The sequence below is a fragment of the Cuculus canorus genome, chromosome 14, assembly GCF_017976375.1.
Source record: "Cuculus canorus isolate bCucCan1 chromosome 14, bCucCan1.pri, whole genome shotgun sequence".
Lineage (NCBI taxonomy): Eukaryota > Metazoa > Chordata > Aves > Cuculiformes > Cuculidae > Cuculus > Cuculus canorus.
Genome location: NC_071414.1, coordinates 858,729 through 886,668, shown reverse-complemented (window position 1 = coordinate 886,668; position 27,940 = coordinate 858,729). Strand labels below are relative to the sequence as shown.

The following is a 27,940-nucleotide window of genomic DNA, read 5'->3' as shown; positions in this document are numbered from 1 at the left end:
CATGCGGGAGGCCGAGGACAGCCAGCGCTGGGCGCAGCGCACCCTCTATGGGACAGATTTATTGAAACAGCCAGGACCTAGTGAAGAAAATCAACTGTTGGCTTTAATTATTGCATATGTCTCCATGTCTGGGACTAGGAAAATCTCAACTGATAAATAGACATTTCATCAGAACACCTCAGGCTAAAACACGCCCTGAGAGCGTTCGTCAAAGTTACAACAAAAGTCTTAGAAACATTAAAAACGTTTTGTTTTTTTTTCCTTTACTACAATAAAGGAGCACCCCCCACCCCGCGAGGCGCTCGGACTGACAGACGGAACCCTTGGCTGTGCAAAGCAGAGCGGTGATTGCAGTAACGGAAGCAGTGGGGACGGGAGTGGGGCCCACAGCAGGGCGGGAGTGGGGTGCTCAGGTCAGCATGTCCCAGAGGCAGCAGCAGCACAGCGCCGTCCAGCACGCCGTCAGGCACGCGCTCTCGCCTGTGTCGTCCCTGCGACGCTCTTCCACGACGTACACTGCGGGGACAGCAGGGATCAGTCAGAGCAGCATCACAACGCCTGCAGTGCCCAGAACAACCCGCGCAGCCACCGGGCCCTCAGTTGCCGCAGGGAAGCGCAGGGACGAGGGCCACAGCCCCTTGGGCCACCGTGTCACCACCACGGCACCCCGTGGGGACCTGCTGCCTCCTCCCACCATGGCAGACCCTCAGGCAGGAAGGGTCCCTGTGGACAGGCCCTCTTTCTGCAGCCAGACCCAGGCTGCCGGGACTGCGCACCATCCTAATCTCAACAAAGCCCCCAGACTCCTGTAGCATCGCATACAGTTAGGGAGCAAAACAGGCTGAGCCTGGCAGGTGTCTGCTCCGAGGCAGGTGCCTTCCAGCAGCCCCATGGCAGGAGGACCCTGGAGCACAGCACCCGTGTCTGCCCTGGCCCTGCCCGAGGCGGGATGCACCCGGCCAGGCAGCAGTGCTGGAGGGGCCCCTGGAGTGCCGGGGGGATCCTGTGCGAGGCAGGTCATACGTGGCTAACAGCCAAACTCCCACCCAGCCGCTCACTCGCCACCCGACCTCAGCGGGGAAGGCGGGAGAAGGATGGTGTAAAAACAGGGAGGTTGCTCACCTATTGCTATCATGGGCAAAACAGGCTCAGATGGGGAAAACTAATTTATCAGCGATTAAACAAGATTTGGGTAGCGAGGAACAAATGCTAAAACATCCTCTTCCCTTTCCCCTGCAGCTCCAGCAGAGCCCATGCCCACCCTGAAGTGATCCATGCTCAGGGTACAATGACTGTCGGAGGGATTGTTTGGTGATGGAGAAGGGGGTTCCAGGCTCTGGGCAAACGGAAACAGGATCAGCAGCCGGGTGGCTTGCAGAACAAGTGGGCCGGTTCCCTGCTTTTGGATCACTTCCGTGCGCAGTTTTAGCACAGGGAAGATGACAAGAACCTGCTGCCAGCGGGAGGCTGGACAGGCACCCAGGAGGGAGTTTCAGGAGATCCCAACTTTCACAGCTAGAGATGCATTTGCAGTTCATGAGCCTGTCTGTTCAGAGCAGCACTGCTGGCTGTTCTCTGCCGCTGCTCCAGCCCTGTCGTGCACTGAACTGCCTCCTGAGGAAATCAGGGAGGGACCAGTCCTCGCTCCAGCTCTGCGTCCGTCTTGTGTGCCAGGGGACTTCCAGCTCTGCCTGCTCAGCACCCAAGGTGTGACCAGCTCTTGCCAGGCAAGGCCACGGCAGCCCTCAGCCCCTTCCCCTGCCAAGCGGTGCAATGCCTGAATCCTATCCCAGAGGCTCAGCACAGTGCCTTGTGTACAGAAACCAGTTAAGATCTGCCACTGGAGGGCTGCCCAGAGGCTCCCAGCAGGCTGTTGGGATTTGCTGCATAGTGCCAGCTGCTGACAGCACAGGAGGGAGCTGCAGGCTGGTATGAAGCTCTCCTAGTAGGGTCTCCTGTCGGAGGCTGGTGTGCTGCTGGCTCTTCCTGGCAGCCCCTGAAGCCCGTTTGGGACAGACGAGCACTTTACCTTCAGTTCCTCCTCACTGACAATCCCACCCAGAGCCATAGGAGCAAGAAGGCAGGCCTTTACCCTTCCTACCTTAAAGCTCTGTGGGGTCTGTTTGCTGTGGTCTGCGTGGGAAGCACACCCTCCCGCCGGAGCCTGACCCAGGGGGCAGCCAGCTCTGTAAGCAGAGTGGCTGAACATGTGGTGTTGGCAGGTGGAGGCCTGGGCAGAAGACGGTTCCTGTCATCAGCTGTGTCCTTCCTCGGGCTTGTGTTGTGTTCGGAAAATATACTATCCCATTCACTGCCTCCAGTCTCTCAGGAGTGATGGGTACAGGATGATGTGCCCCGGCTGACACGGCACCAAAATCCTGCTGCCATCGTGGTGATGCAGTGGGAGGAACAGCCCCGGAACTACCCTCAGGGACAGTCCATTCCTCAGTCTCTGTGGCCTCCCTGGTGCCAACGGGAATAACACTGAGAGGAGGCAACTGCGCAGGCAGAGCCCAGCTCCGGAGGAACTGCATGGTGCTGGCAAAGCCCCGCTCTCCTGTCCTTCCCTACGGGCCTCTGCAGCCACCTGTCAGCATTCAGTCACAGCCTGTCGTGCCCCTGCTCCCGGAATGCCCAGGTGGAAGCACATCTTCTCTCCAGACAGCCCCAGAAGGATGTGGCAGTGTTGTGATGGCGTGTGCTGGAGCAGAAGAGTTGCTGTGTGCTCTCTGCCTGCAGCAGCCCCTGCAGAGCCAAGGCAGATACCTCCAGGATGGAGCAGACCGGGACCTGATGAAAACCTGGCTCTGGAGCAGAGGCAGGGCCCTGCGGGCTCTGGGCAGTGGTGGGGGAAGCCACACAACCTCCTGCCTTGAGGCCAGCAGCCCGGCCGTGCCAGCAAAGAGCACACATGGTCAATGACTGCAGAGCCCAGCACCCATATCTCCTCCTGCCCCTGGGATCCAGAGAGCCTGTCTGATCCCTTTGAAAGGGGGGACCGCGGGCCCATCCCATCCAGAGGGAATCTGTCCCAGCAGAGACTTTGGTCAGGCCCTTCCCTCCTACTTGCACTCAGAACCACACATGGAAGGCTTGCAGAGGCTTCAAGTTCAGAAGCATGAAGCCCTGTGAGCTCCCCGTCACTGCCCATTCTCCCGGTCCCTCGCCCACTGGCTCTCACAGCCCTCCAGGTCCAGTGGTCACTGAGCAGCTGCGCCAGGGATCCATCCGTCACCGCCTGCCCCGCAGCAGGAAGAGGGGAGCTGTGCCCGGCTGTCCAGGGAGAAGCTGGCTGAGCAGAGCTGCCCACGCAACTTTGCTTCCCCTCCCTGCCCTGTCTGGAGCAGCCGGACACCCTGACATTTGATTGTTTGCTCACTCTTCTACCGGAGCAATGTTGTCCCTGCAGGGAACAGATGGGGCTGAGGGGACACGAGCCCTGGTGCCACACGATGCCTTTGTGCAACCCGAGTCATTTGGGGAGGAAAGCAGCGGGGAGAGCGGTGTGGAACAAGTTCAGCCTGCAAGGACTGAAGGAGGCACTGGTGTGTTTCAGGCTGGGAAAAAAACAGGTTTTTTTCCCCTGCTGGATCTGGGAGCTCTGAGGGAGCAGCAAACTCTTTGGTGCCTTTGTGTCCCCCAAGAAGGTCCTGTTATAACAGGCGAAGGCAGAATACATTCCAAATGCTCCAGGAGTCCTGAGTAAGACTACGTCGTGGAGTTGCTTGCATACACAACAGGCAGAGGTGGAAAAGAGCTCCTCAGTAGCGTGGGGCACTGGCCATGCTCTCCTGCCTGTGTCCAGCTGGGAGGGGATGCTTGCTGGCTCCTGCCATCCCTTGGAGCGAACAACAAAGGGTTCTGTTCCCATGGCTGCTCAGGAAAGTTCTGAGCCAGGCGCCTGTGCTGGAGGCCCTGAGGTAGCTCTGGTTCTCAACCAGCTCTCAGGTTCCGTTCAAGCTGTCCTCCTTCGGAGCCACTGAGAACGGGGTTCCTGCTGCCAGAGCGCTGCCACACCCCAGCCTGAGGGTCCAGCGCCCTGAGACATCCAGAGCTGCTCAACAGAAAGGGGCTGGGAGGATGTTGAGGTAAGCACAGGTTCCTGGTGGTTTGGGGGCTGCAGAGTGTCTCTGACCTCTGGAGAACACTTGCAATGACACAAACCACAGAACCAGCTTCAGAGCAAAGTCCTGGCAGCTTCAGACTGAGTGAAACCTGTGGACCTGATACCCCTCCCTGACGCAGAAGAAGCTCTGCAGCAGGTGACACTCCCAAACCTTGTGGCAGGGGCAAGGTTCCACTGGCTGGCATTCCCTCGGCTCCTTTGCTGGAGAAGCTGAGATTGAGTGAGCTCTCAGGCTGGCAGCACTGGCCTGATGATGAGGACCATCTCCCTGGAGCACTGAGGTGCCTGCACTTGGCACAGAGCTGGCAGCCCCAAGCAGTGGCTCTGGCCAGCTCCCGGCCGAGGCTGCGCCAAGGCAATGTGCATCACGGGCTGGAGGGAAGTGCCGTTTGTCAGCCACCCCAGTCAGCCCATCTTTACGTTGGCTGAAGGCAGGTGTACCTGAAGCCAAGGCACCATCCGGGGAAGAGCTTCAACACGCCTGCGTTTTCCTGTTGGAGCAACGTGGCTTTCCGGTAGCTCCAGTGCTAATTTACCAAGGGGCAACACTTGAGCGTGCAGAAGACTCAAGCTGTCAAGCGATACACCAACATGGGTGAGTCCTCCATGGGAGCACACACACCAGTAAAGGAGTTTGCTGGTTTGTCAGCAACTTCCAGTGGCATCAGTGAAATCGAGTGCAACTGTGTACTCCACTGGAGGATGCTCTGTGGAACCTTCCCCATCCCAGAGCAGAGCTGAGATGGATGCTGCCCTGTGCAGTTCACAGCAATCTGTACACAGCTACAGGCACAGCAGAGGATTTTCTCTTAAGTATTTATGATTAATCCACAAGAAGTTTTAAGCTCCAGCCAAGTGCCTAGGCCATACCGACACAGCACATTCAACCCATGTATGAAGCAGTGTTACCAAACACTTGCTTAAATATTAAACAAAGTGTCTTTTCTGAACCTGGGTCTGTGGTGGGAGGCTGGCGTTCTCCCTGCCCGGCCGCTCAGCTGACATGCACGGGATGCTGCGTCTTGGCACAAGTGGGTCACAGTGGCGCAGGCACCGCTCCGCCCCTGCAGCCAGCGCCTTCGGCTGCCTGTGTGGCACTGCTGGAAGCTTCTCCTGGGAAGGGCTGCACCCAGCTGGCCGACACACAGGGCTGTCGCTGCCCACCAACAATCCAGGGCAGGACTGGGACTGGAGAGGGGACAGCGAGGGACAGCAGTCATGTCAGGACCTTCCTGGCACTCGCTGTGGGTTTGGGGTGCACCTTTCTGCTAGGAACAGTGGAACAGCACTGGAAAAAGACCATCTCCTTCCACCCTCTTCTGATAGAAGCTGGAAGTCATTTCAACCAGCAGCACACTGTGGCACCTTTCTCCAGAACCCTCTGAGAGCACATCAGCTGTGTTCTCCCCCATGCAGGGTGTCATGGTGCTTTACCAAACCCATTTACCTGCCATTTTCAAGGAAAGCCCCAAAGATGACTATTTGAAATGCACATTTGAGAAACCACTGCCTTCCACTACGGAGCTCCTCTCCCAGAGAAATGAAGAGTCAGGAGAGCAGCTCTCTGCTACCATCAGCTCCCAGGACCGGCTGCCAACCACTTCAGCAGATGGAGAGGAAATCCAGGCACCACTGAAGTCTTGAGGCTTGGAGAGCATCTGGGCAATACTCTAAATAAAACCCACTGCCTTGCCCGTACAGTTTGAGTTTAATGATGGCTGTCTTTGCAGCTTCATCACTGCTTCAGAAGCTGTAGCTCTGTTGCTGTCACCAGAGAGACTGCTGGACAAACTTTAAATGTGGCTGTACAGCATTGATGCCGAAAAGCTTTTCTTGTCAGCCAGCTGGGCGTGGGGCTTCCAGAGGGGGAGGCAAGAGCAGTGAGGGTGAGGGCTGGTCAGCTGTTCACAGACAGGGGCCAAAGCGCACAGCGTAAAACACAGTTCAAAGGAGCATGAGATAAACTACTCCAAGCCCAACCTTTCCTTGCACTGGAGACACCCTATATCAGTCCTCTCAGGTTGGACACTACAACTGGGCATCAGCTCCAAAGCACTGACACAGACACAGCAATAGATGTGCCCAAGGAAATCAAGAGCGCGTGGTAGCACCTTTATTCCCTCTCCCAGCTGAGCATTAGCACTGCTTTAAATGCATAGAGGATTGTGGACAGCACAGTAAGAGACTGCACAACAGAACCCGAAGCATCTGACTCAAACCTCATGAAATCATTTGTTAGGAAGCCTTGCACAACACATCAATGATGCAGCCACCCAGCGCCTTCCCAGCTCACCGCAAGCAGCAATTTTCCATTAACAAAGATCAGGTTTGCTACTGGAATAGCTCTGCCAACAAAACCCCGACCCAGCACATGTCAGTTAGCAGAACTGCTGGCTTTGTGTGCTGCTTGTCAGAAGCCTGAGTGCCTCCAAGCTAAACCTGTGGGGTTACTAAGGACTGCCTTAGCTGCTTTGTGCCTCTCTTGCCCAAGGTCAGGCATTCCGAAGATCCCTACAGCATGCAAGGGCCTTGCCACTCTGAGCAGAAGCTCACTAGTGCTTTGGGACTGGTGGTGCAATGGAGAAATAACGGTGGTATCTCGCAGAGGCATTAGCACTCAGGCTTAGGCTTAAGTTTTGATGTTTCCATTATTTTTTCTAAACAAGGATGGGAGAGGGTGTGAACTGAGCAGACCCTCCCGTCTTCTAATCAGCCTTACAGAGCACGGACCCCAGTGACTCACTGCTATCTCTGAAAGCGGCAGCACTCCCTGTAACCACACAGTACCGGCATCAGCCAGTGCAAACAACTCCCACTCTGGTTTGAGAACAAATACTACAATACAGTTTTATTTCACGTACAGTCTGCTTTATCTTAAGCATACACATTTTGTTTCTTCTCATACCTAATTGATATGTTAATCATTAGCTCCAGGAGGGAAAGGCATAAGCAGTACTTTTCACCTGGTTTGGTAGAAACTAAAACCGTGACCTCAGACTGCAGTGCTCCGTATCGCAGTGCTTTACCGGGTCTCTAAGGATTGCGGCACAAAAACTCCAGCTTCAATAACAGAACCGGCCCATCCCGGCCCAGGCTCAGACATCCCTGTCAAGGTACTGATTTACTGACGTGGGGTACTCCTTCCTCTGCTTATGGTGAGAGGGCTGGGACCATGGGAAAAGCAGCAAGTCTTGAGGTTTACTTCCCCAGCTCCAGCTCTGTGCTTGCACAGACCCACTCTGCACACAGACAAGCCCCTTACGGAGTTGCTATAAGGTGCCAGGTGAGGCCTGAAGCAAAAGGACGCAGCAACAAGCAGTTCACCAACTCCTGCAGCCCAAAAGCTCTTCCCATGGTATCAGAATGACTGTTCACTAGTTCTGCCCAGAGCAGAAGTATTAATACCACAACCTTCCTGTGTGAGAGGAAGCAGACAGCAGAGAAGGGACCAACGAGCCCTTCCACATATGTGAATAAAATGTTTTTTATCACAAGCCACTTCTGCACAAAGAGCTGTTTTCTCTCGTCCAGCCAGCAAGCAGGCAGTCTTGCTTAAAACTGAATGGCACTGGTTTAATCATGATTTCTGGCAGGGTTAAGTGCTGCCTGCAGCAGATTGCTAAGTGAGGTCAGTCTGTGCATCTTGTTCTACCATTGAAACCTTCCCCCAGAGCCCTTTAGAAGTCTTTCTGTTCAGTCTAGAGGGCGGAGAAGGGAAAGTCAGCACAAGGGTGTCAGTGCAGCCAAGGGACACAGAGGGAGGTGGCAGTGCCTGGAGATCAAGTGTCACCGAGCCCCTCCAAGCCCAGTAACACCCAACCCTTGCCAGCCACGTGTCCAGGAGTAAATCCCACGCAGAAAGCAAGTGAGGGAGAAGAGACTGTGTGACTGGTGCACAGGGACCTTAGGACTTCAACTAAAGCTTTTGTGTGAGCTGCCAACAAGGCTCCTCTCCACCCCAGCCTCCTCCCCTGCCCACAAGGCCTGCAGAGCAGAGCCTGGGCACAGATGAGCTCTAACTCCCTTGGCAAGAAAAGCATTTTATTATTCCCTCTGCCCTCGGGAGATGTTTCCTCATGCTGAACAGCCTGTCATGTCACACTTCCCAGCTCCCCAATTCCTTCTACTGACACCATATTCAGATTTCAGGAAATACCTTTGCATGCTCCTGAAACAGATACTGGTCAGAGCCAGATGGAAATATCACAGTGTACTTCCAAGCAAAAACGTCCCCAGGCTGCAAAATGCTCAGAGCAAGTTTCACAATCCCCAGCGCCAAACACAAACAGCTCTGCTGCCGGAGCCACCTGAGCAAAGAACAAGCACTGAAGAAGCAAACTGCCAGGGAGTCTGGGTGGTCCCACCTGTGAACCCCCCTGCCACCAGGCTGCTGCTGCTCACCCAGCCCCGATATCAGCCTGCAGCTGATCCAGAACCCTCCACGCTTGTATTGGACCTGCCTTCCTCTGTGGTTGCGTGACTACAGCCAGCAAGTCAGGAAAATTCCTGCCTTTCAGTTCCTGTGAGTCTGAGCAGCTCTTACCATCACCCTACAGAGCCGTTTCAGCTTTTGGGAAGCTGAACAGGCAACGCATTTCAGGGAAATGACCACGCGTGCCTGCCAAGTGAGCACTTTCCAGAGCCAACGCTGGCTGTGTTTCAAACGAAGGCAAAGTTGATCTTCTCTCACTCACTGCGCATGGGCTGAGCATGGGATATGCCCAATCATAAAGCACACAGATTTCCTTGCAGCTGAGCTCAGGGCTGGGAAAGAGATGAGCACACAGGGATGGGAGTCAGAGATCTTTAAGATGATGGCAGCCCCCCTACCACAGCACGGACACCTCCCACTGGATCAGGCTGCTCAAGGCCCCTTCCAATCTGTCCGTGAACACCTCCAGGGATGGGGCAGCCACCACTTCTCTGGGCAACCTGGGCCAGTGTTTCACAACCGTCATGTGAAAAATTTCTTCCTAATGTCTAATTTAACTCTTCCCCTCTCCTTTGTAGCACTTCCCCCTCATCCTACCACTACAAATCCTTGTAAAAAGTCTCTCCCCAGCCTTCTTGTAGCCCGTTTGAGGTACTGGAAGCTGCTCTAAGGTCTTCCTGGAGCCTCCTCCAGGCTGAACAACCCCAACTCTCTCAGCCTGTCTCCTCAGCATTTACAGACTATGGATGTGCCCAGGAAGGATTCAACATCTCTAAAAGGTGGGGCTATGCACACTTCTTACAGAGAAAAACATACCGGATGCAGTTAGCGCTCAAGCCTCTGCACGATGTCAGCCAGCTCTCCATAGCACTGCAGAGCCCAGCATACAGGTTAGGAAGTGTACAGGAGATGTGTTTCACAGGAAACCAGCTTCCCCCCAGCTCAAAACCACAGAAAGTCAGGGCTTCAGACCCTTCAGTTTTCTTCTAGACTGAATAGATGCAGAGATCTCACAAAACTACACAATCTGGGAACTCCCTCTAACATTTTCTATAATCAGTGAAATCTTAATTTACTGTTAGAGCAAGGAGGCATTTTCCAACAACTCAATCGCAGGGCTGAGAACAGCATGTTCCTTAGCATTTTCATTGAAAATTGGCATGAGTCCTAGGTTCAAACCAGACCTGGCTCAGGACTGACACAGCACTAAGTCAGTCCGACAAGGGCCAGCGAGAATGTTCTGGGTGACAGAGAGGAGAGACAAAGGACAGTTTGGAAGCGAGGGGAACACTGGACGGTGAGCAGGCACTCAGGGCAGCACGCTTTCTTTAAGCAGTCCTCCCAGTGCTCGAGTACCACCACCCATGCAGTGCCTGTAGAGCTGGAAAAAGGCTTCACACAATCTGCTTCTCATCCAGGCTGGGTGCCCGGCTGATCCTGGCTGCTACAGAGCCAGCCTTTGCCTCCTTTAGCCAATGTGTCTGAAGCATGTCTTCAAACACAGGACCTGAATCTGGAAATCCTTTCCTTTGCACCAGGCTCTTCTCAGATTATTCCCACCTCGGGGTAAGAAGCAGTGAGGGAGAGGTCAGACATCACCCCCGGGCAGACAGCCCCCCTGTTTGTGCAGCCAGGGACACAGGGAAGGATGCAGCGGTTCCAGGACTCAGCTCACACAGTGCACACTGCAGGATGAAAAGCAGATAAGAGGTCAGCTGGCCACAGCTCAAGAAGCAAGGGGGTAACCACTGCAAGGCACCGGAGTGCCCTACCAGAGCGATTTGGATCTCCTGCTTTCCACACTGAGACCTATAAAGAGGAAAAATCCACTGCTCTAGCAGTAGGCAGTGCCTGTATCTGGGTGACCTCTTTATTCCTGCAGCTGGCCAAACATTAGGAGGCAGGCAGCATCACTGTGACTGTTACTCTTATCACAGTCAGCTTTGCTACAAGTAATCAACTCCAGAAATGAGATTTCCACCCTGTGCACACAGTAGGTCAGAGGCAACACTGAGCTCTGCCTGCCTTTGCTGGAAGGCGGGCTACGGCCAGAGCCCGGCTCCTCTTGGCACAGCTCAGAACATCCTCAGCCATCACGCTGTTAGGTATCAAGGGGGAGGGAAGGAGAAATTAGGCTGGGCAATCGCTAACATCAGCTGGTGCTTTCAAAATTAGTATGTCACTTCGGACTTTGGCTCCTTCCACTTCTTTTTAAAGCATGTCATTATCAACAGCGCTGCATTTCACTTCTGATTTACATAGACAAGAAATGCCTCCTGACCAGACACTGCTGTTTGTTTATGCCAGTCGGTATCAAATTATCCTATAACAAACATACTGGAGGGGAAATGAGGTATTATCTGGAATGAGGTATTTTCTTCCTCCTATGCATGCACGTCCTTCAACAGCAGCCTCTGCAACACGGCTTGGTGCTTCACCAGCTCTTCTGCAGTGGGGGTGACAAAATCAGCGCTCGGGTTAAGCTGTTTCTCTGTCACATCTCAGAGGAAGCTTTCTCCTTAATACAGAGCACAAACCACGTGACACTTTTCTTCCTGAAGGGCCAACTGGACAGGCTATGTCCATTGATACTCCAGGCAGGCCACAAACTGTTAGATTAAAACCCACTTTCACCTCATTAACTCCTACTTTACCATCAGATTGAGAACTCAAGAGTAATTACTGCCATCTGGGCAATCCGCACAAGACCAAAATATGAGGCATAATTATTTCCACACATTATCACACTGGCTTCAATCCACAACATCAGAGCCCACTTTGCAGTTTGCCTACACAGTAAATTAACTTAAAGCACAAAATTTAAAGTATAGCAAATCCCCTGGTTTACCATGTGGACACAGGATTGTTCAGAAATACTGATGCACTGCTTGGACTAGCTTAACTCCTTAGATTAAGCAAAATCATTCCCTCTGAAAGGAAAGCATCCACACGGCAGCTCTTCCCAGATATCTGCTCAAAAACACCACAGTAACTCACACCAGACCAGTCAGGCAGGCTGCAAGGATCTGATCAAGTTTGGACGTCAATTGTTTCATCTCAAAGGCTCAGCCATACAACAGATACACAGCATTAGTAGAATAGTTTTTTTAAAACAGAGCTTTTTTTTTCCCCAAGACATCCGTTCCAGATTAGACCCTCCTGGAAGTGACCATTGAACAAAGCCTCATTGAAAGCTCTTTCAGAACACTTCTCTGAAAGTGTCCCAGGACAAGGATCATGTTCCAGTTCAATGAACTGGCTAAAAAGAAGCAAGGGGGTGTTGGGGGTGGAAATGGTGTTTTAAGAAAGAACAATCAAGAAAAACAAAAAGCTTTTGCAGACAAACACAAAATTAGAGCCCTAACTTCATCTCACACACATTAATCAATGTCTTTGTACAATGCATCCACTTCAGCAAAAGCAACACAAACTAGAGGCTCCCCAGGTGGGTTCCTAGAGCACACGTGGCTGCAGAAGGCAGCTCAAGGACAGGACTCACGAATAGATCTCTGGTTTGTGGGTCAGGGTTCTGCTTCTGCAGAACTGCAGTTGTGTTAGCATAAGTTTAACACCAAAACCCCGCATCCTGCAGCACAAGCTTGGGCTCTCAGTGACAGACACACTCCAACACTGAGCTGCTTGTCCTCTCCCATTTCCCAGCCTGCTCCTCTGTGCCAGTCCACAGGTTTGCAAGCAGAACAGAAACCTGATTGGAACACAGGATGTCTAATGCTATCAGTTCTCTGATGCAGTCCGATACTAGATCCTTTAAGTCTCAAAGGCAGCAGACCTGGCAGAAAGCCAAACTGTCCAAAGCAGCAGATCCACTCCACCTTGAGCTTTTGCTAGCACATCCCTCTTCCTGACTACAGCAGCAAGGGCCACTTACACTGACCAAAAGTGTTCTTCATGGGAGACCAGAAATTTACAACCCTCCCCACCCCATCAATATCGAGAAATGTCTGCTAGTCACCCCAAAACTACATGCATTTCCCAGGGAAAATCCTGCTTACACTTGAGTCGATGTGGTGGCAGTGGTGGGAAGCATCACCACGCTGCTGCCTCCTCCTCCTCAGAGGCAGACCCTTGAGACTTCCACTCTTCTACACAGGAAGCTGAACTCATGACTTGCATTCTTTCAGGTCCTTTTTCTCTCACACCAAATGGTCACTCCTTCTATCTGGGTCCTCTGGCCAGGCCCACACCAGAATATTCCTGGCATCTTTTATCAGTTCTAAATGCAGGGAGGCTTTAATCCACCACTTTAGCCAAGAATCTGGTGGTGGGGGAAGTTCTTGAAAATGTCCTTTCCACAGTTTGACCTGTCCATCCGTCTATGTCAAGTCTCCTTTGGATTCACTGCAGGGAAAGACTCTTGCTGGGAGCTTCTCAAGTTCTAGCTTGCCATAAAATGAGGGCTTTGGAAAGACCCTTGTACAGCTTGCTGATGGGTCCAAGTAACCTGAACTGGTAGCGGGTCACAGCCCACAGTTGTCTCCAAATGCAGCAAACAAAGCCAGATCCCAGCTCCGAGCAGGCCCCCCACCTGCGCTGTCCCAGGTCACAGCAACAACAGTGTCTGTAGAATGACCTCAAGGGGCACGGCCCATACAGCTTTGTGTAGCCGCAATGGCCTCAAAGAAATCTTCCAAGTCCCAGTAATGTTCCAAGTGATGTCAGCTTTGACACCCGCTGGCCTTTCCAGCGGAACCACCTGAAGGGCCAGGCAGAGCTGTACAGCACTAGCTTAGGCTTTGATTTGAGGTGCAGGTTGGCCTCATTTCTTCCCAGCCCAGCCCGTCATCAGGCACACCAACCCTGCATCTCCTCTCCTTCCTGAGCAGCTCCCACCTGAAGCGCAGCGCCTGGGCAGCACCTCTACAGAAGTCTCAGACAGAGGTGCCACTTTGGTGGCTCTGACCACATCCTCTGCCACATCCACATCCAGCTGCGGTGTGGGCTAAAGCAGAACGTATTTCTCTGACTTGTCAGCTAAGCCTGACAGTTCTCACATAGGTAACAGGCCCTTGGTGTGCAGAGAGGCCACTACACACACCTATTCCTACGGAAACAAGGCCATTCCAGAGTGGCCCCTGCAGGGAGGGGCAGACAGGATAGGTGACCCAGCCTGGCCAACGAAGCATGCCATGCCACACACGTATTCCATGCTGTACATGTCATGCTCAGGACAAAAGCTTAGGGATCTCCAGTGTCAGACCCTCATCTCTGATAGCCAATGTTCAGGGAGGACCTCTCCTGTCTATCTGTCCCTAAGCCCACCCACGCGAACCTGAGTCCAGGCTCTGATCTCACCTCCTGCCTGCTGCTGAGTCCAGCCCAGTACCTTCCCCGCGCCTGCCCTGCAGTATCGGCAGTGACGTTATCGGGAAGTTTGAACTGGTTTTGTACACTTGTTTATATTTTATCATTTTCTTATTATTATCATCCTTGTATTATTATTGTTGCATCAAAGCTGTTTCAGCCTTAGTTTCCAACTCAGCAAGACTCTACCTCTTTCATTTCCCTTTCCCGAGGGGTAATTTGGACTAAAAGCCGCCCAGTTTCAGCCACTGACCTGGCCAGGAGGGCTGAACTGGGACAGACACCAGGGCAGCCAGGACAGCTCAAGGGACTTAGGATTCTTCTCAACAGCTCTGGGCTGTTCGCAAGATATGCACTGCAACAGAGGGAGAGGTGGAGATGGTCTCTGGCTTCCCAGCCCGGATTGGTGTCTGCATGACTGAACAAGCCTGACAGGTGGCTCTGGAGTTGGTGTGACAGCATGAGTCGCCACGCTGATGGTAACGACATGAGTACACCCTCATGAAGGATGAGTAGGAGTTTTACACCCAAAGTCTGTGAAACATCAATGAGAGTAAACTTGGTCTCTAGGCAAGTGCCCTTATCAGCAAGTTACCACAAATCCTCCTCTTTCCAATGGGAACCAGAAGTTGTTGAGACTGGAAGATGTGGAGATCGTCTGAAGCCAGCAGCAGGCCTGCTTCATCTACAGCAGGCTGCCCCAGACTACTGTCCGGCCAGGTTTTGAATATCTCCACAGATGGGAGAATCCACAGCCCACAGAGGGCAACCTGTCCCAGTGTCTCACGTTACAAAGGCACCTCCTGTGTTTCACTTCATGCCCATTGCCTCTGGTTTTGTCACTGGACCCTATCAAGAAGGGTCCAGCTCCCTGTTCTTCATTCCCTCCCTATGAGGTATTCATACCCATGGATAAGATCTCCTTGAGCCTTCTCTAGGCTAAGCAGTCCCACTGCTTTCAGCTTCTCCTTGTATAGGGATGCTCTGGTCTCTTGATCACTTTCTTGGCCCTCTTTGGACAGTTCAAGCCTGCACTGAGCCTTGCGAGTGCCGTGGTAAACCAGCACGCAACACTGCAGGGACACAGCACATGGGTGGGCCAGCACACTGCCAAGAGAATTTACCCCATCCTCCTTCCCTTCCCAGAGACCTGTTGTTCCACACAATAGTAACGCTTCAGAAAAAAACCAAAAGCCCAGGAACGATTCCACTGGCACTGTTAGATTGCACGGACAGATACTGATGGGCTCAAGAAAAGGGGTGATTATTAACTTGCTAGCAACAGTAGATTTGAATACTACAAGCTTCGAATACAACTGTGCAGCCTCCACTTGAAACTTATCAACCAAAAGACAGGCAGAATGAGAGTTGTGGAAAATCTAAAGCCAGTAAAAAGCACGTATAACAGCCTCAGCCTACAGATTCCCTTGGGGGATCCACATTGAGGATGTTCAGCAGTATCTTCAGACTGCCAGAGAGCTGTTAGAGGCGCCAGCAAAACAAAGCAGGAAAACGCTGTGTACAGAATTGCTGCTTCAAATCAGCCTCCTCCTCCCCCAGCCCTACCAGGGCCAGATGCTGATAACCATGTAACTCCAAGGTCCCTGTGTATTCAGGCATCTGCGCGCCAGAAAGGGTCACGACTACGTGGCACCATGGCTGCCAGGCATACCTGTGTTTTTCGGCCCATCTGCGTACACTGGTCCAGGCGGTGGAGGTGCATTTTGCCATCCATACTGGGGATAACCTTGGTAACCCGGCTGGCCGGGCTGGCAGGGTCCCGCTGGCCCGGGGGGGTATCCGGGGTACGGCCCAGGGGGGGCGCCCGGCTGCTGGGCGTACGGGGGGTATGGGGCAGTCGGGCCCGGGCCGGGGTAAGGCGGAGGATTGTCGTAGTTCATGTGGGATGCAGAATCTGTCCTGCAAAAGAAGAAAACAAAGAGAAGAGCTGGTTGTTCACCCACGATGACAGAATTTCTGTTTCAGGCTGCTCTCTAGTGACAAACAGACCTCAAAATACCTGGCCAAGCAGAGAGTTTATCTGTAACCCTATCACAGAGGTAGAGACTGAGTTGAATCAATTTCTTTTAGACTAGATAGAAGGAGGAATTTCTTCAAGATGAGGGTAGGGAGGCCCTGGCCCAGGCTGCCCAGGGAAGCAGTGACTGCCCCATCCCTGGAGGTGTTCAAGGCCAGGTTGGATGGGGCTTTGAGCGCCCTGATCCAGTGGGAGGTGTCCCTGCCCATGGCAGGGGGTTTGGAATTAGATGATTTTTAAGGTCCCTTCCAACTCAAACCATTCTATGATTCATTTAACTGACACGAGTTTAGCTCAGCTGCATAGTGACTTCTTTCCAGTCGTGCATTAGCTATTCACCCCAAGACATTTGACTGTCTTGCAACTGCAAGGAAAAATCTTCTGCTTCCACTCATGATTAAATTACTTGTAAGAGATTTATAAGTGATTACTTCATGTTTCTGTCAATACTAAAAAGAAAAACACGCATAAATGCAGCCTGTCCAGGATATGTTTGATAGCCTTAACGGAAGAAAAAGTGAACACAAATGTCCATTATACCTCTATTAATTGTCACAAGCATCCAGACCAGTGCTCTGGAGCAAGACTTGATGAGAATCATTTCCTGATTACACTGTAACCCAGTGCATCATCTATTCTTACTGTAATATGCAACTCAATCATTAAGCAGCCACAAGCAATCAGGACCCTGGGCTCAGTCTCTTTCAAAATACAACACTGAAGACTCCTCAGAGAGTTCATAAAACCTAATGTATTACTACTCATGGTACAGCCACTGAAAGACAAGACTGTCACAATAACGCAGCTTTAATTGATCTCTAAGCAGCATGACTAAGCAAGGCATTTCTTACATTTCGTTCCTGCAGTTTCTGCCTGTTTGTGAAACAGAAGTGTCCTTAATCCCACACATTCAGGAACCATCCTGCCTAAAGCAGCTGCCTTCTGCTATTTCCTTTTCCCATGACAGGGTAGAGAAGTGTCACCATTTCCCCTTTGCGCACATCTCCTCCCACACACCTCAGGTTTCAGGGAGCGATACCTCTGAGGCTTGCTGCAGCAGGCATGGAGCAGGAGGGGCTGACAAGCAGGATCCTCTCTGGATGGTGCCGGAAAGGGCAGCAGCTGGGCTAGACTGACCTGGATGCTCAGTACTGTGCACCCACTCCTGGCGATGTGCAGATTTTGAGTCTAGAAGAGACCACGGGCACATCCAGCTCTGACATGGCGCAGATTAAAGAATTTCACCTTTGTAACTCTAGAGTGAGTGCAGAGCAGTCACTGTGGGGAGAAGCCAGGGAGGCAGGGCTCTGGGCTATGTTTAGCTGCTGCAGTCCCTGACATTGCTGAAGTGAGCTCTGTTTATGGCTCGCTATTTCATCACCTCAGCAAGCACCAACTGTCCCTCCCCGAGGAAGGATCCCTAGGCTCTCCGCTTATTAAGCTCCCTCTTACTCGTGCCCAAACCAGCGCAATGCTCGCTGCTGTACAGGCGCCATGGGGCTCTCCCACGCATGCAGCCTCATCCCGCTCTCGCAGTAACAGCCAACCTGATCACATGCAATGCCCAGGAGGGCATTGGTGACTTGCAGTGACTCCAGAGACACACTCCAAGGCAACAGTGCGGACAACACTGAGAAGTGCTTCAGTCCCAGCAGGATGGGTTCCCCCCAGCCCTTGCCCAGCAGCTGTCACTCACCTGAATTCAGTCTAGCACCTCTCTTGCTGTGCACGCCAGGCACAGCCCCAGTTAACCAATACGGCAAAACGATATTTCTTAATGCATTTGACAAGAGTTTTAACTGCTTAGCCAATGCCAGGGATTAGAGAAATTTTACTTGTTTTTCTCCCACTGCCAGGCCAGCCAGATCACTTCACTGCTCATTTTAAAATGGACAAGCACAACATACACTTAACTTGAGGCTCTTTAAACACTGTATTTCACTCCAACACCTCTATTAAGTCTGCAGCAAGGAGTTTATCCTTCAGAGAGCCAGTGAAAGGCAGGCAGCAAGTCCTACAACTCGCTCAGATACAACAATGAGAATTGGGACATAACAGATCACTAAGGTATATCTAACCCAGAAAGTCATCCCAAAATAGCGGACAAAAGCAAGTTCCCAGGGAAGAACAAGACCAGAGTGAGCACATGCATATACCTACATGTGGTTGCACATGGCAGAGTAACCATTTGCTACCCAAGCAGCAAGCAGACCCCTGTGACCTCCCCACAAATTTGCTCAGCCTCCCTGAGCTGGCGTACAGCTGCCACGCACGTCCCAGTGTGACAGAATCCAAAGCACTCCACTGGGCTGATGGCAGGAGGCAGGGACCAGCACTCACCCTCCTGACTTTTGGGATTCCCCAAATCAGGGAGGAGGCATGTGGGAGCCCCCCATTCCAGGCCAAAGATCCCTATCCCACTGTCCACTTCTGGGAAGGAGGCAGCCCCTTCACCCACCTCCCTTCCTGAGCCCCTCAAGATTTGCTCTAGGCTGTACATTGCCATCCTAGACACAGAGGGATGTGTGTGTATATACACACAGCATTCAAAGGCAGCAAACCGCAGATCATGTGTTCTGTTCCTAAACCTTTTTCTTAAGAACCCCCATGGCTCAGCTGGCTTTGGTGATCACTGCTAAGCTCCAAAGTCACATTCATTGCTTGGATTTTCCAAAGCCCTCCTCCCTTAGAGGATGGTCAGTTCAGCCCATCCTTTCCAGTGAAGTTCAGTGAAGTCCAGTCTTCCCTTCTGCCTTTTCATCACTTCATTTATCTACATTCAATATTGTTGCCATTTTAGTGCTGTAGCAAGGCTTCAAAGATATTGCAATTCCTCAGCTGGCTCTGAACTCCATTTCAGGCAGTGGATAACTAAACTCAGTCACCACATTGCTCCCTTGCCACAGGAACTTGCGCTGGGCCTCTGGGTACTGCCCTCCTACAGCACGGCTGGCCACTCACTCCCTTCCCTGTTCCCTGTGGTATCCAGGCAGGAAGCTTGCCCTCTATCCCATGGCTGCCTGGCTTCCATACAAACAGCTGGCAAGGGACCATACCAAAACTCCTTCAGAGAGCTGGTACAACCGCTGGTGGAACCACACGGCTTGAAAAGCATCTCTGCAGCAAGGTCTGAGATGGTCATCAGTGGTACAGGACTGTACCTAGTAAAGCTTTGACACCACCCAAAGAGTGTCTCAAGACAAGAGCCTGGCTAAAACAGCAAAAAAACCTGCACAGCAGCAGCTCTGCAGAAAAGCCCATGAACCCAGACAGAGGGAGTTAAAAAAACCAAGTCTCTGGCTTGAGCAAACAGCGAAACGGTAGCATAGAGAAGAAGAAGGATATACCAGTGTTCTTTGTTTAACAACTCCATGTTAGCCATGTCAAAACTCAGTTTTCAAAGAGAGGCAGGTTTGGAGTGGAGGCAGTAACCAAGCTGCTGCCTGTTAATGCAGGAGAGGGAACTCAGGAAAACACTGGAGAGAGTTTACTGAAAGACAGACAGAAGCATGGGCAGAGACCGCGGAGGAACAACAGCACAGTGGGAAAGGTGAAGAAGAAGATTGAGAAGGGCATAATCCACAAGAGCAAAAGTTAATTTTCCCCTCAATGTTGCGGGTAAAGTAACACAACTGAGATGAGGCAAGAAGTAAGAGAGCATCCAGCAAGAACGGTTCCAGCAGCAACTGTCTGGGAGCTTTATCAGTGAAGAACAAGAAGAGTGAGCTCCTGAAAATTCTCTCAAGGCACTGGCAAACTCAGAAGGTGGCTATGGAAGCCAGGTCCTCCAGAGATCCTCAGCACTCCTACTGCCCACTCCCTCCTGGCTCCACCTCAGCCATGATCGTCAGCCTTCTCGCAATGGACTTTGTCCCCAGTTCCATTTTGAGGAGTGACTTCTCCTTTTCCCCCACTTCCACTATCAGTACCTGCCACATATATAGCCCTTCCTAACTGCCCTTTTTGAACTCTGTGGCACATTTTCCTCATTCTTAGGAGCTCACGGGTGATTTTACATACTCACCAGCCCTATTTACTCACAAGCGTAGGTGTTTGCTAGGCAGGGCCTCGAATCATTAAGCAGATCCTTTTCAGACATACTTGAGCTCCCAGTCAAACGTATTATCCACCTTTGCTGTGGGTTCTCACCCCAACCACAAATTCCACATGAGCTGCAACCCAGACCAGCTCCTAGGAGCTTGCATCAAGGTTCATGCCTGTGGGTTTCCCAATGAGCACCTTTGGCAGATAGAGCCTGACAGAAGGAAGCCAACACATCGGTAAAGCCCTTTGTTTCCCGCAGCACTGCAGGAGGGCCAGCAGGAAGAGCCAGTACAGCACTGCACAGTCCCACCTAATGCGAAACCTTGTTTAGCATGAAACCCAATAAAGAGATTTCATTGACATCACTAAGCACTTGACCTATCTGTGGCTGGTTAACAACATATAAATGACAAGGGCATCTACAGAGAATCACAAAATGTGTCTTTTTCTCCCTCCCCTGTCAGTTTTTTTTTGCTATGAGTTATGGTCATCAATAAGCATTAGGTTTCCTTAAAGCATCTTCAAACTCTTTTGTCTCATGCTGCTGAGCAAACATTGTTTCCCCAGCTTAGCAGGAGTGTTTATTTTCAAACAATTTACCTAGTACTCCCCAAAAGGCTGTGCTGTCTCTCATAAGGTCTGGGGAAAACATGCTGAAGCAGATGCAGGCACCCAGTGCATCACGTATAGAATACACAGGGCACTGCACGTGCCTGTACACAGACCGAAAGAGATCCATACACAAGGGCCACCACCCTGTATAAGGATGTAAGGCTTTCTCCATCTGCACCCTGCCTTTGACTAAGGCTTAGCAAAAGGTTCCAGTAGAGGACTATGGTGTTTTGTATACACAGTGTATGTTCCTTGTTAACCCATCCATTTTGGCAATCAATGCACCTTAGAGAGACACATTTCACCAATGAGCTTTGAAAACACCTACTTCTTTCTGATGGCTCTAAACATTCTGCCTCATATGAGGTCAGCGGCTCAGAGCAGCTGTTACAGAACTATTCCATCTCTGCTCCTCACTCTCCTCTTCCAGCACACTCACAAATTCGTTATCTTTTTGATCTCCAGGCATCTCTCCTGGGCATCTCTCTGCTTCTCCAAAGCCTGTCCTATACTTTGTTCATCTTTCCACCCACTGCTGTGCCTTTAGTATTCTGTTTGTCAAAGAGCGAACGAGCGGGCTGCGTGAAGCTCTGCTGCCTTCTGTCCCCTTCCTAGCCCACTCTCAGGACAGGTCTTGCCCCACGCCAAGCAAGACCGAGCTCAAGCTGCACTGTACTCATTGTAACTGCCAGACCCTCCCAGGTGGGAATAGGTCATGCAGAGCACGTGTACAGCTAGGGCTGTCGTCCTGCTGAAACACGTTGCTCACCGCAATACCAACGCGTGGGCTCTGCCACCATTTCACTGGTCAGGCATCAGACTCCTCCTCAGAGGTCTCTGAAAAGAGCCTGAGTTTCAGCCTGGGGATATCTCGCCATCCACAAGCTGCCTCTTATTTAGCCCTTTTTACATCTCAGTGCATGGCGGATTATGGATCAAGTGAGATCAACTTTTCTCCCATCTGTGCTCAGGAATCACTGGGAAAGATTTCACCCCCCTAAACTAGGAAAAAGAAACTATGAACCTCGTTTTGTTATCTGACCACCACCTTGCTTCACAAGAGCAGCTCTGCAGCATAGCACAAGGGCCTGAACGGCTAGGACTTCTGGTCAGAAGACAACATGATGCTGGAAAATAATCACGAACGAAGAGAACAAGGGAAAGAGTGATGGAAGGAAAGCTCTTCTGTTAGCACAAGGGGTTCTCGAACAAAGAGCCTTCACATCCTACCAAGACGACCCAGTCTCAGCCCGTTCCCTCCTTCAAAAGGCTACTCACAAGGCTGGTGCTGCCAAGCATCTCTTCTGAGGTCAGCATAACTCTGGCCTTCAGAGTAACTGCAGACCAGTACAAGCCTGCTTCTACCTGTTGGCACTGACGACACCTGGTTCCCTCAGGAAAACCGAGAACAGTGTGCACAGAACAACCATCTGCAGCTTTACACAGTTGGTGTTCACCGCTGCTAATCCACTTGCAGAGAAATTCCAGTCCCTGCAGACAGTGGCCTGCAAGCCAGATCCTACAAATGCAATCTCCCGTGTAAGTGAACCGGTTAAATAAGGAGTTGTGTATGTGGGGGAAGTGATACAATATGTGGAACATTTCAAAGTCGAATATTTCGATTCAAGCTAGTTACATTTTGTCTAAGCAGTTGTGGTTTATGAAAGTTAGACAGAACGTCCCTTTGATAGCAGGTTTTCTTTACAGCGGTGTTATCTCGACATTGTTCCTTGAAAATGATAACGTATTGCGTGAGGAACGATTTGTGCTAAACAGACGTTTCTTCTTCTGTAATCACCTCAGTCTGGAATCCTAACTAACCTGAAAGGCAAGGTCAAGCAGAGCTGGAGCCAGCTTCAAATTAGCAAGAGTTTGTTGCAAAGTTTCATAACATTAAAATTAGTCCTTGGAAAGTAATAGAATATGCATAAGTTTTCTGGGAAAATTTATACATATGCATGTAAGTGGGAAATATATTCTGTAACAGCCTTTTTCTCATTGTACATGATTGATGGAGATCATTCCCGCATGTCGCCCAGGTCTGATAAAGGCTGCTTGCTTTCTAAAACTCCAAAACGAGTCTTAGAGAGTTTTATTTGCTGACATTTTTTGTATCAGAAGCTGACAATCTAACCTGGATATTGAAACAGGGTTAAACACCTTCTGGTATGCAGTGAATAGCGCAAGAAACAGCTCTCTGAAAACAAACGGAGTTTAATAAGTTAAAAAAACCAAAGCAGATCAGCAGTCTGGAAAACCTAGACAAGCTACCTCCCTCCCCAAAAAAACAATTAGCAGATTTTGGTAATATAAAGGTAAGAATCTGTTTGATTTTAGGACAGCAGACAAGCACCACCCCTCATCTGCGGCTCTAGTCAGGAGGAATTGCGTTTTAGGCATGTCAGATATTGATTCCACTGGCCTTTGCACAGATGAAGATGGAGGGCACAGGGAGCAGCACAGATGCTGAGAAGGGCAATTGGGGTACCCTGACGTAAGCCACCCCTTCCACTGCCTGCAGTGCTAGGAAGTAGTTTTCCAATACAGAGCTCTAATGGAAAGTACATTTAACATCAACAATCCAGCTTCTGGCAACCAGCCTAGAATTTAAATTACATGAATAGTATCCAAATAAAAAAAGCACAAGTGGCTTTTAAATGGCACTGCTTCTGCGCTTCCCTCTTACCAGCTTCTCTGCAAGCTCCATTTAGAGATTGAATGAAAGGTACGTTAAGGATAAATCATAAGAGATCCCATTATTGCTTGGTTCGCTTCCAGGAAGAGCCTCCTACCAGGTTTTCCCACCCACCTTGTCTGACAGGAGCTGCTCAGAATAGTTTGACTTCCCAAAATGCAGCTCTAGGCAGCAGTGAAAAGCCCAGCTTTGTGCTAGCAAATGCTTTGTTCAGACCCTTTCCCTTAAGAGGTCTCTGGGGCTATAAGGCACTCCACATCCTTAGGAAGAGGTGCGTTTCCTCACCTCAGTTCGAGTGGCTTTCCAGCATTTCCTGCACAGAAACCCTCAGCTGCTGTTCGGAGCGGCTGAAGCACCAGATCAGGCAGCTCTGCAGAGTGAACAGCAGTGCTCTGGATGAACCTTCCAAGCTCCTGAGCCAGCTATTCCCTCCTCCCAGGGCCCTCCAAGCCCTCAGGAGGCCTGAATTCTGCACAAGTGGAGAGCATGCCTCGTGCACTTGTGTCCCTACAAACCGTCTCACCTCTCCAGTCCCATCGTCTGCCCTGCCTTGTCAGAAAAACCACCAGATATGTACATTTCCAGGTGATTTTGGTTTCAAAACCAGGATTTTGATCAGCTCTAAAACATCTGTAGTGATGTTGACAGTATTTGCCTTGGAGGCAGTCGCAGCCACAGGATCTGCCCTTGCTCCTCCGTCTCCAGAAGACCATCAACACTATGTAGGCTCAAACCCATGCAAGTTTGAATGCCAGGATTTTCCTTCTGCAAACAAGGTTCGATGCCTTGTCAATTGTTACTAACGTACAAAACTGCTTTAGAAACACTACTGACAACTTATTGCCTAATTTTCCTGCTTCCACTGCCCATCTACCTGTCCTGCAAAGAAAGGTAGGAAGCTGAAAGAGCTGCCTGTGCGGCTGTTTTCCAACAAAAGAGTTAGTGAAAAAAAATCAAACCCAGTGCTCGGCTACTGTTATTGCCTGAACTGCACCCTCATGGAGAAACAATTCCAAAGTTCTCAGGCATCTGATGAAAGGGTTTAGGAACACCCGAGACTAACAATTACGATGCTGGGAAGCACCACCGCACAGCCCCTCCAGTGTCACAGCCCAGGCGCTGCTTGCTGATGCACCAGCCAAGACTCTGCCCAGTTACAGAGCTGCCCATTGCAAAACATACGGAGCAGCAAAGCCCTGTAGGCAGAAATCACTGCAACCTGAGCACTAACACCCCGGCTTCAGGTTCTGGATGCTTTTGTGTGCGCTGCTCTTGTTCAAGTCTTTGTATAATGTGCTACATCAGATACACGCAGAAATACATAAAGGCACCTTGTTCTCAAAGGGATGTATTACGACAGTTTTAAGGTGTAACAAATACCAAACCTCAAAAATCAATGAAAACATCTGATTGTCAGGTTAGACTAGACTCTACCATTAACAGCTAAAGAAAGCAGCTTTGTTGGTCCAACTGAGAAGAGAATGTGAAACAAACAGTATGACTGACAAGAAAATTAATAAGCACAGTTAATACATCCATATGTGATACTCAGATGGTGTTCTGGCACATCCCAGCCATGAACCAGCAGCAGTCTGACAATAATCGCTCCAGCCCTGACACACTAGCAGGTCTAATGCAAGATACCACCAGGACTGCACCATGATTTTCCACCATCTTAAGCAGGAACCACCCTGACAGGCAGCACACAGCTTCTAGGACACAGTGAAATCAGCGTGCGCAGACAGACACACATGCGTTTTCTACTGCTAAGATCTCATTACTCAAAGGAATTTTCATGACAGGCTGGAAAATGGAATGAGACAGAGATTTATTTTTTCCTCACATTTTCTCATCTTTTTTGCTTTTCCACATCCTACAGCAGATTGAACTCTATGGTTTACTTTGCCTTTAGGGCACAGGCAAGAATTTTGTAATGGCTGCTTGTCACGGGACACAAGCAAGGATCTCTGACACCATCAGGAAACCAAGAAAGTCTTTCCCGTACTCTGCCAGAGCTAAATTGAAGAGAAGATATTACAGCGCAGGACACTGCCCTCAACAGATTGCAATGCTAGTGTGGAAATACATCCTTCTGATATGCAAGTGAAAGAAACAGCAGCTCTTGCTTCGTAGTAGTGGTGCCTGGCTTAAGAAACACAACTGAGCCGTCTTTTCCATCAGGTGTGCTCCTGAAGCCCCTGCAGCCCGTGGGCTGTGGCCAGCACCACAGCACAGCTCCCGCTCCAATAAAGCAGTGTGGTGGCAGCAGCAGGACTGCACGTACACGCTTCCACGTATCCGAGTCCCAGCTGGAAACGCTCCCTGGGATACAACTGTGGAGCAGCACAGCACAGGCGCGAGGCCAGGCACTTCACCCCAAAGTGTGGAGAAGGTGATCTCTCCCATCCCAGGGTGAACAGCCTCGGAGGATCCCAGGCTGCCTTGTGGGAAGCCAAGCTGCAGCCGGCAGGAAGCCAGACCTGGCACCATTGACCTTCTGTTCGAATGACTCAGGCTTCTTGTAATTTTCCCCTATTCCCCAAATGACAGAGTGCTATTTTCTACTCATTGAGCCATACGGCTTCAATTCAGTAAAAGGAAGTTGGGAAAGGCAGAATACGCAACCAGGAGAGCAGAAAACATCACCATCGAAGGCAGGCACTCAAATGCAGCTCATTCAAGTCTGCAGCTCCCACTAGGAGTTTTCAGACCCCCCTGCTAAGCCTACCGTCCTGCTGCAGGGAGATCATGAACAGGTAACAGGGGATGTGCAGATCTGTTTGTTGAAAATTCGGAGTTACACAAGTTTGTTCTGCCCTCCTAGGAAAAACTAAGTAACATATGAATCTGATCATGCACAGAACTACCCCTGAAAACAGGCAGCTCCTCTGTTTACGATAAACACAGCCCTCTAGGTAATTCTACGTCACCCCAGTGCAATGCCACAAGCACGAATGTCTCTGCCTACACTTAGAGAACACCTCTGGGGTTTCGGGCAGCAAGTGACTGCCAATTTTAAATGTAATATGGACCTGGTGCAAAAACACGGGAGCCCTCTTGTCAAACTGACTCCAGGATAGCGCCTCAGAGGACCTGCTCAGCCACAGCAGAGCCCTCCACCCATGCCAGAGCCACTAGTTTACAGAACATCCTCTTTTCTTTGGCCTCTGCAGATTATCAGTGAGGGCTCACACTGTTAGGGGAACAGCAAATCAGCATTATAACAAAGATGGCCTTCATGGCATATGAATAAGAGGCAAAGTGTAACATATTTAGTCCTGCAGAAGCTTCAGTACTTGGAAAACACATTGTTCTGTGCATGCAAGAAGTTTGTTATCCAACACGCACGCTAATTCCTGACCAACCCCCAACTGAAATACCATCACTAAAATCTACCCGTTTTTCTGCCTCCTCCTCAGTCTATCTGATAAGGTAATACTATTCTTATCACCAAAAGTTTCTAAGAAGAGTCAAGTCTTTTTATTAAAGCACCCAATTAAGTTGAAAGAAGAAAAACCCATTTTCTGGCACAACAGCACTTCCCATACCTCGTATCTCACCACTGTATCTACCATAGCACAAAGGAGGAGGCAGCTGCTCAGCACTGTCATCATAGCTGACCACACTTGATCCCTGACCAAGACTTACCCTATGTAGATGACCAGATTGTCCACCCAGGTCTTGTAGCAAAGATATCAGAAGCAAAAACCACTTTTTGTTTTTTCCTCTTCAGATAGAGGTTAACACTAATCTGGGATGACTGGGACAGATCTTGGCGCTGCCCCAGACAGAGAGTGTCCCCTCTGTCAGAAGTGGCTGCCAGATCTGTGTGGCAGAGGAAAGGAAGCGAGTTCTCTCCTTTCATTATTCTCCTATTTCACCACAACATTTAATTATCCAAATGAGGTCTCTAATAGCTACAGGAACAGGAAATATAAATCCAGAACAAACACAATGGCTTTTAAAGACACGATGCAGGGCTAATGTTTTACTCACAGTGTGCTGGCACACCTCTGGCTCTACCCACAGTACTAAACAAGCCCCTCTGCTGGGAGTGCAGGACTCTGCCTTCCTCTTCTCCCCGCCTCGTGCTGCATAAACACCCAAAGCCGAGCCCTCAGTGATGCACAGCCGGGGCTGTGACACCCCAAACACCCAAAGCCGAGCCCTCAGTGATGCACAGCCGGGGCTGTGACACCCCAAACACCCAAAGCCGAGCCCTCAGTGATGCACAGCCGGGGCTGTGACACCCCAAACACCCAAAGCCGAGCCCTCAGTGATGCACAGCCGGGGCTGTGACACCCCAAACACCCAAAGCCGAGCCCTCAGTGATGCACAGCCCGGGCTGTGACACCCCAAACACCCAAAGCCGAGCCCTCAGTGATGCACAGCCGGGGCTGTGACACTCCAAACACCCAAAGCCGAGCCCTCAGTGATGCACAGCCGGGGCTGTGACACCCCAAACACCCAAAGCCGCCCCTGCTCTCCCCGCAGTCCCCCCTCTTCCCGCTGCCCCCAGTACCGGCACCGCCACCGCCGCCCGTCCCGCACCTGCTGCGCTCGCGGCGGGCGGTGACGTCACAGCACGCGGGCGGGGCAGCCGCGCCTCGCGGGGCGCAGAGGACGCCGGGGGCGGTGCGAGAGGGGCGGTGCGAGAGGGGCGGTGCGAGA

General features: G+C 51.0%; 1 protein-coding gene across 2 annotated transcripts; it reads right to left on the bottom strand.

The window, feature by feature from the left end:
* Positions 1 to 85: 85 nt before the first annotated feature.
* On the bottom strand, positions 86 to 27,940 carry CYSTM1 (cysteine rich transmembrane module containing 1). 2 transcript variants are annotated; one of them, XM_054079438.1, is made up of 4 exons: positions 19,752 to 19,775; positions 16,958 to 17,106; positions 15,553 to 15,800; positions 86 to 516 (listed from the first exon to the last, which is right to left on the bottom strand). In XM_054079438.1, exons 1-4 carry the CDS (start codon positions 19,758 to 19,760, stop codon positions 410 to 412), a joined length of 513 nt encoding a protein of 170 aa, XP_053935413.1. In that variant the 5' UTR covers positions 19,761 to 19,775; the 3' UTR covers positions 86 to 409. The 2 variants fall into 2 exon arrangements, with proteins under 2 accessions (XP_053935413.1, XP_053935414.1); XM_054079439.1 differs by lacking the exons at positions 16,958 to 17,106; positions 19,752 to 19,775 and adding an exon at positions 27,821 to 27,940.

Excerpts from the sequence above, each read along its gene's own strand:
- CYSTM1 (XM_054079438.1), bottom strand. Across the intron at positions 15,801-16,957 it reads TGCTGCAGCAAGCCTCAGAG|GACAGATTCTGCATCCCACA; the intron begins GTATCGCTCCCT and ends CTTCTTTTGCAG. Across the intron at positions 517-15,552 it reads AGATGGGCCGAAAAACACAG|TGTACGTCGTGGAAGAGCGT; the intron begins GTATGCCTGGCA and ends CTGTCCCCGCAG.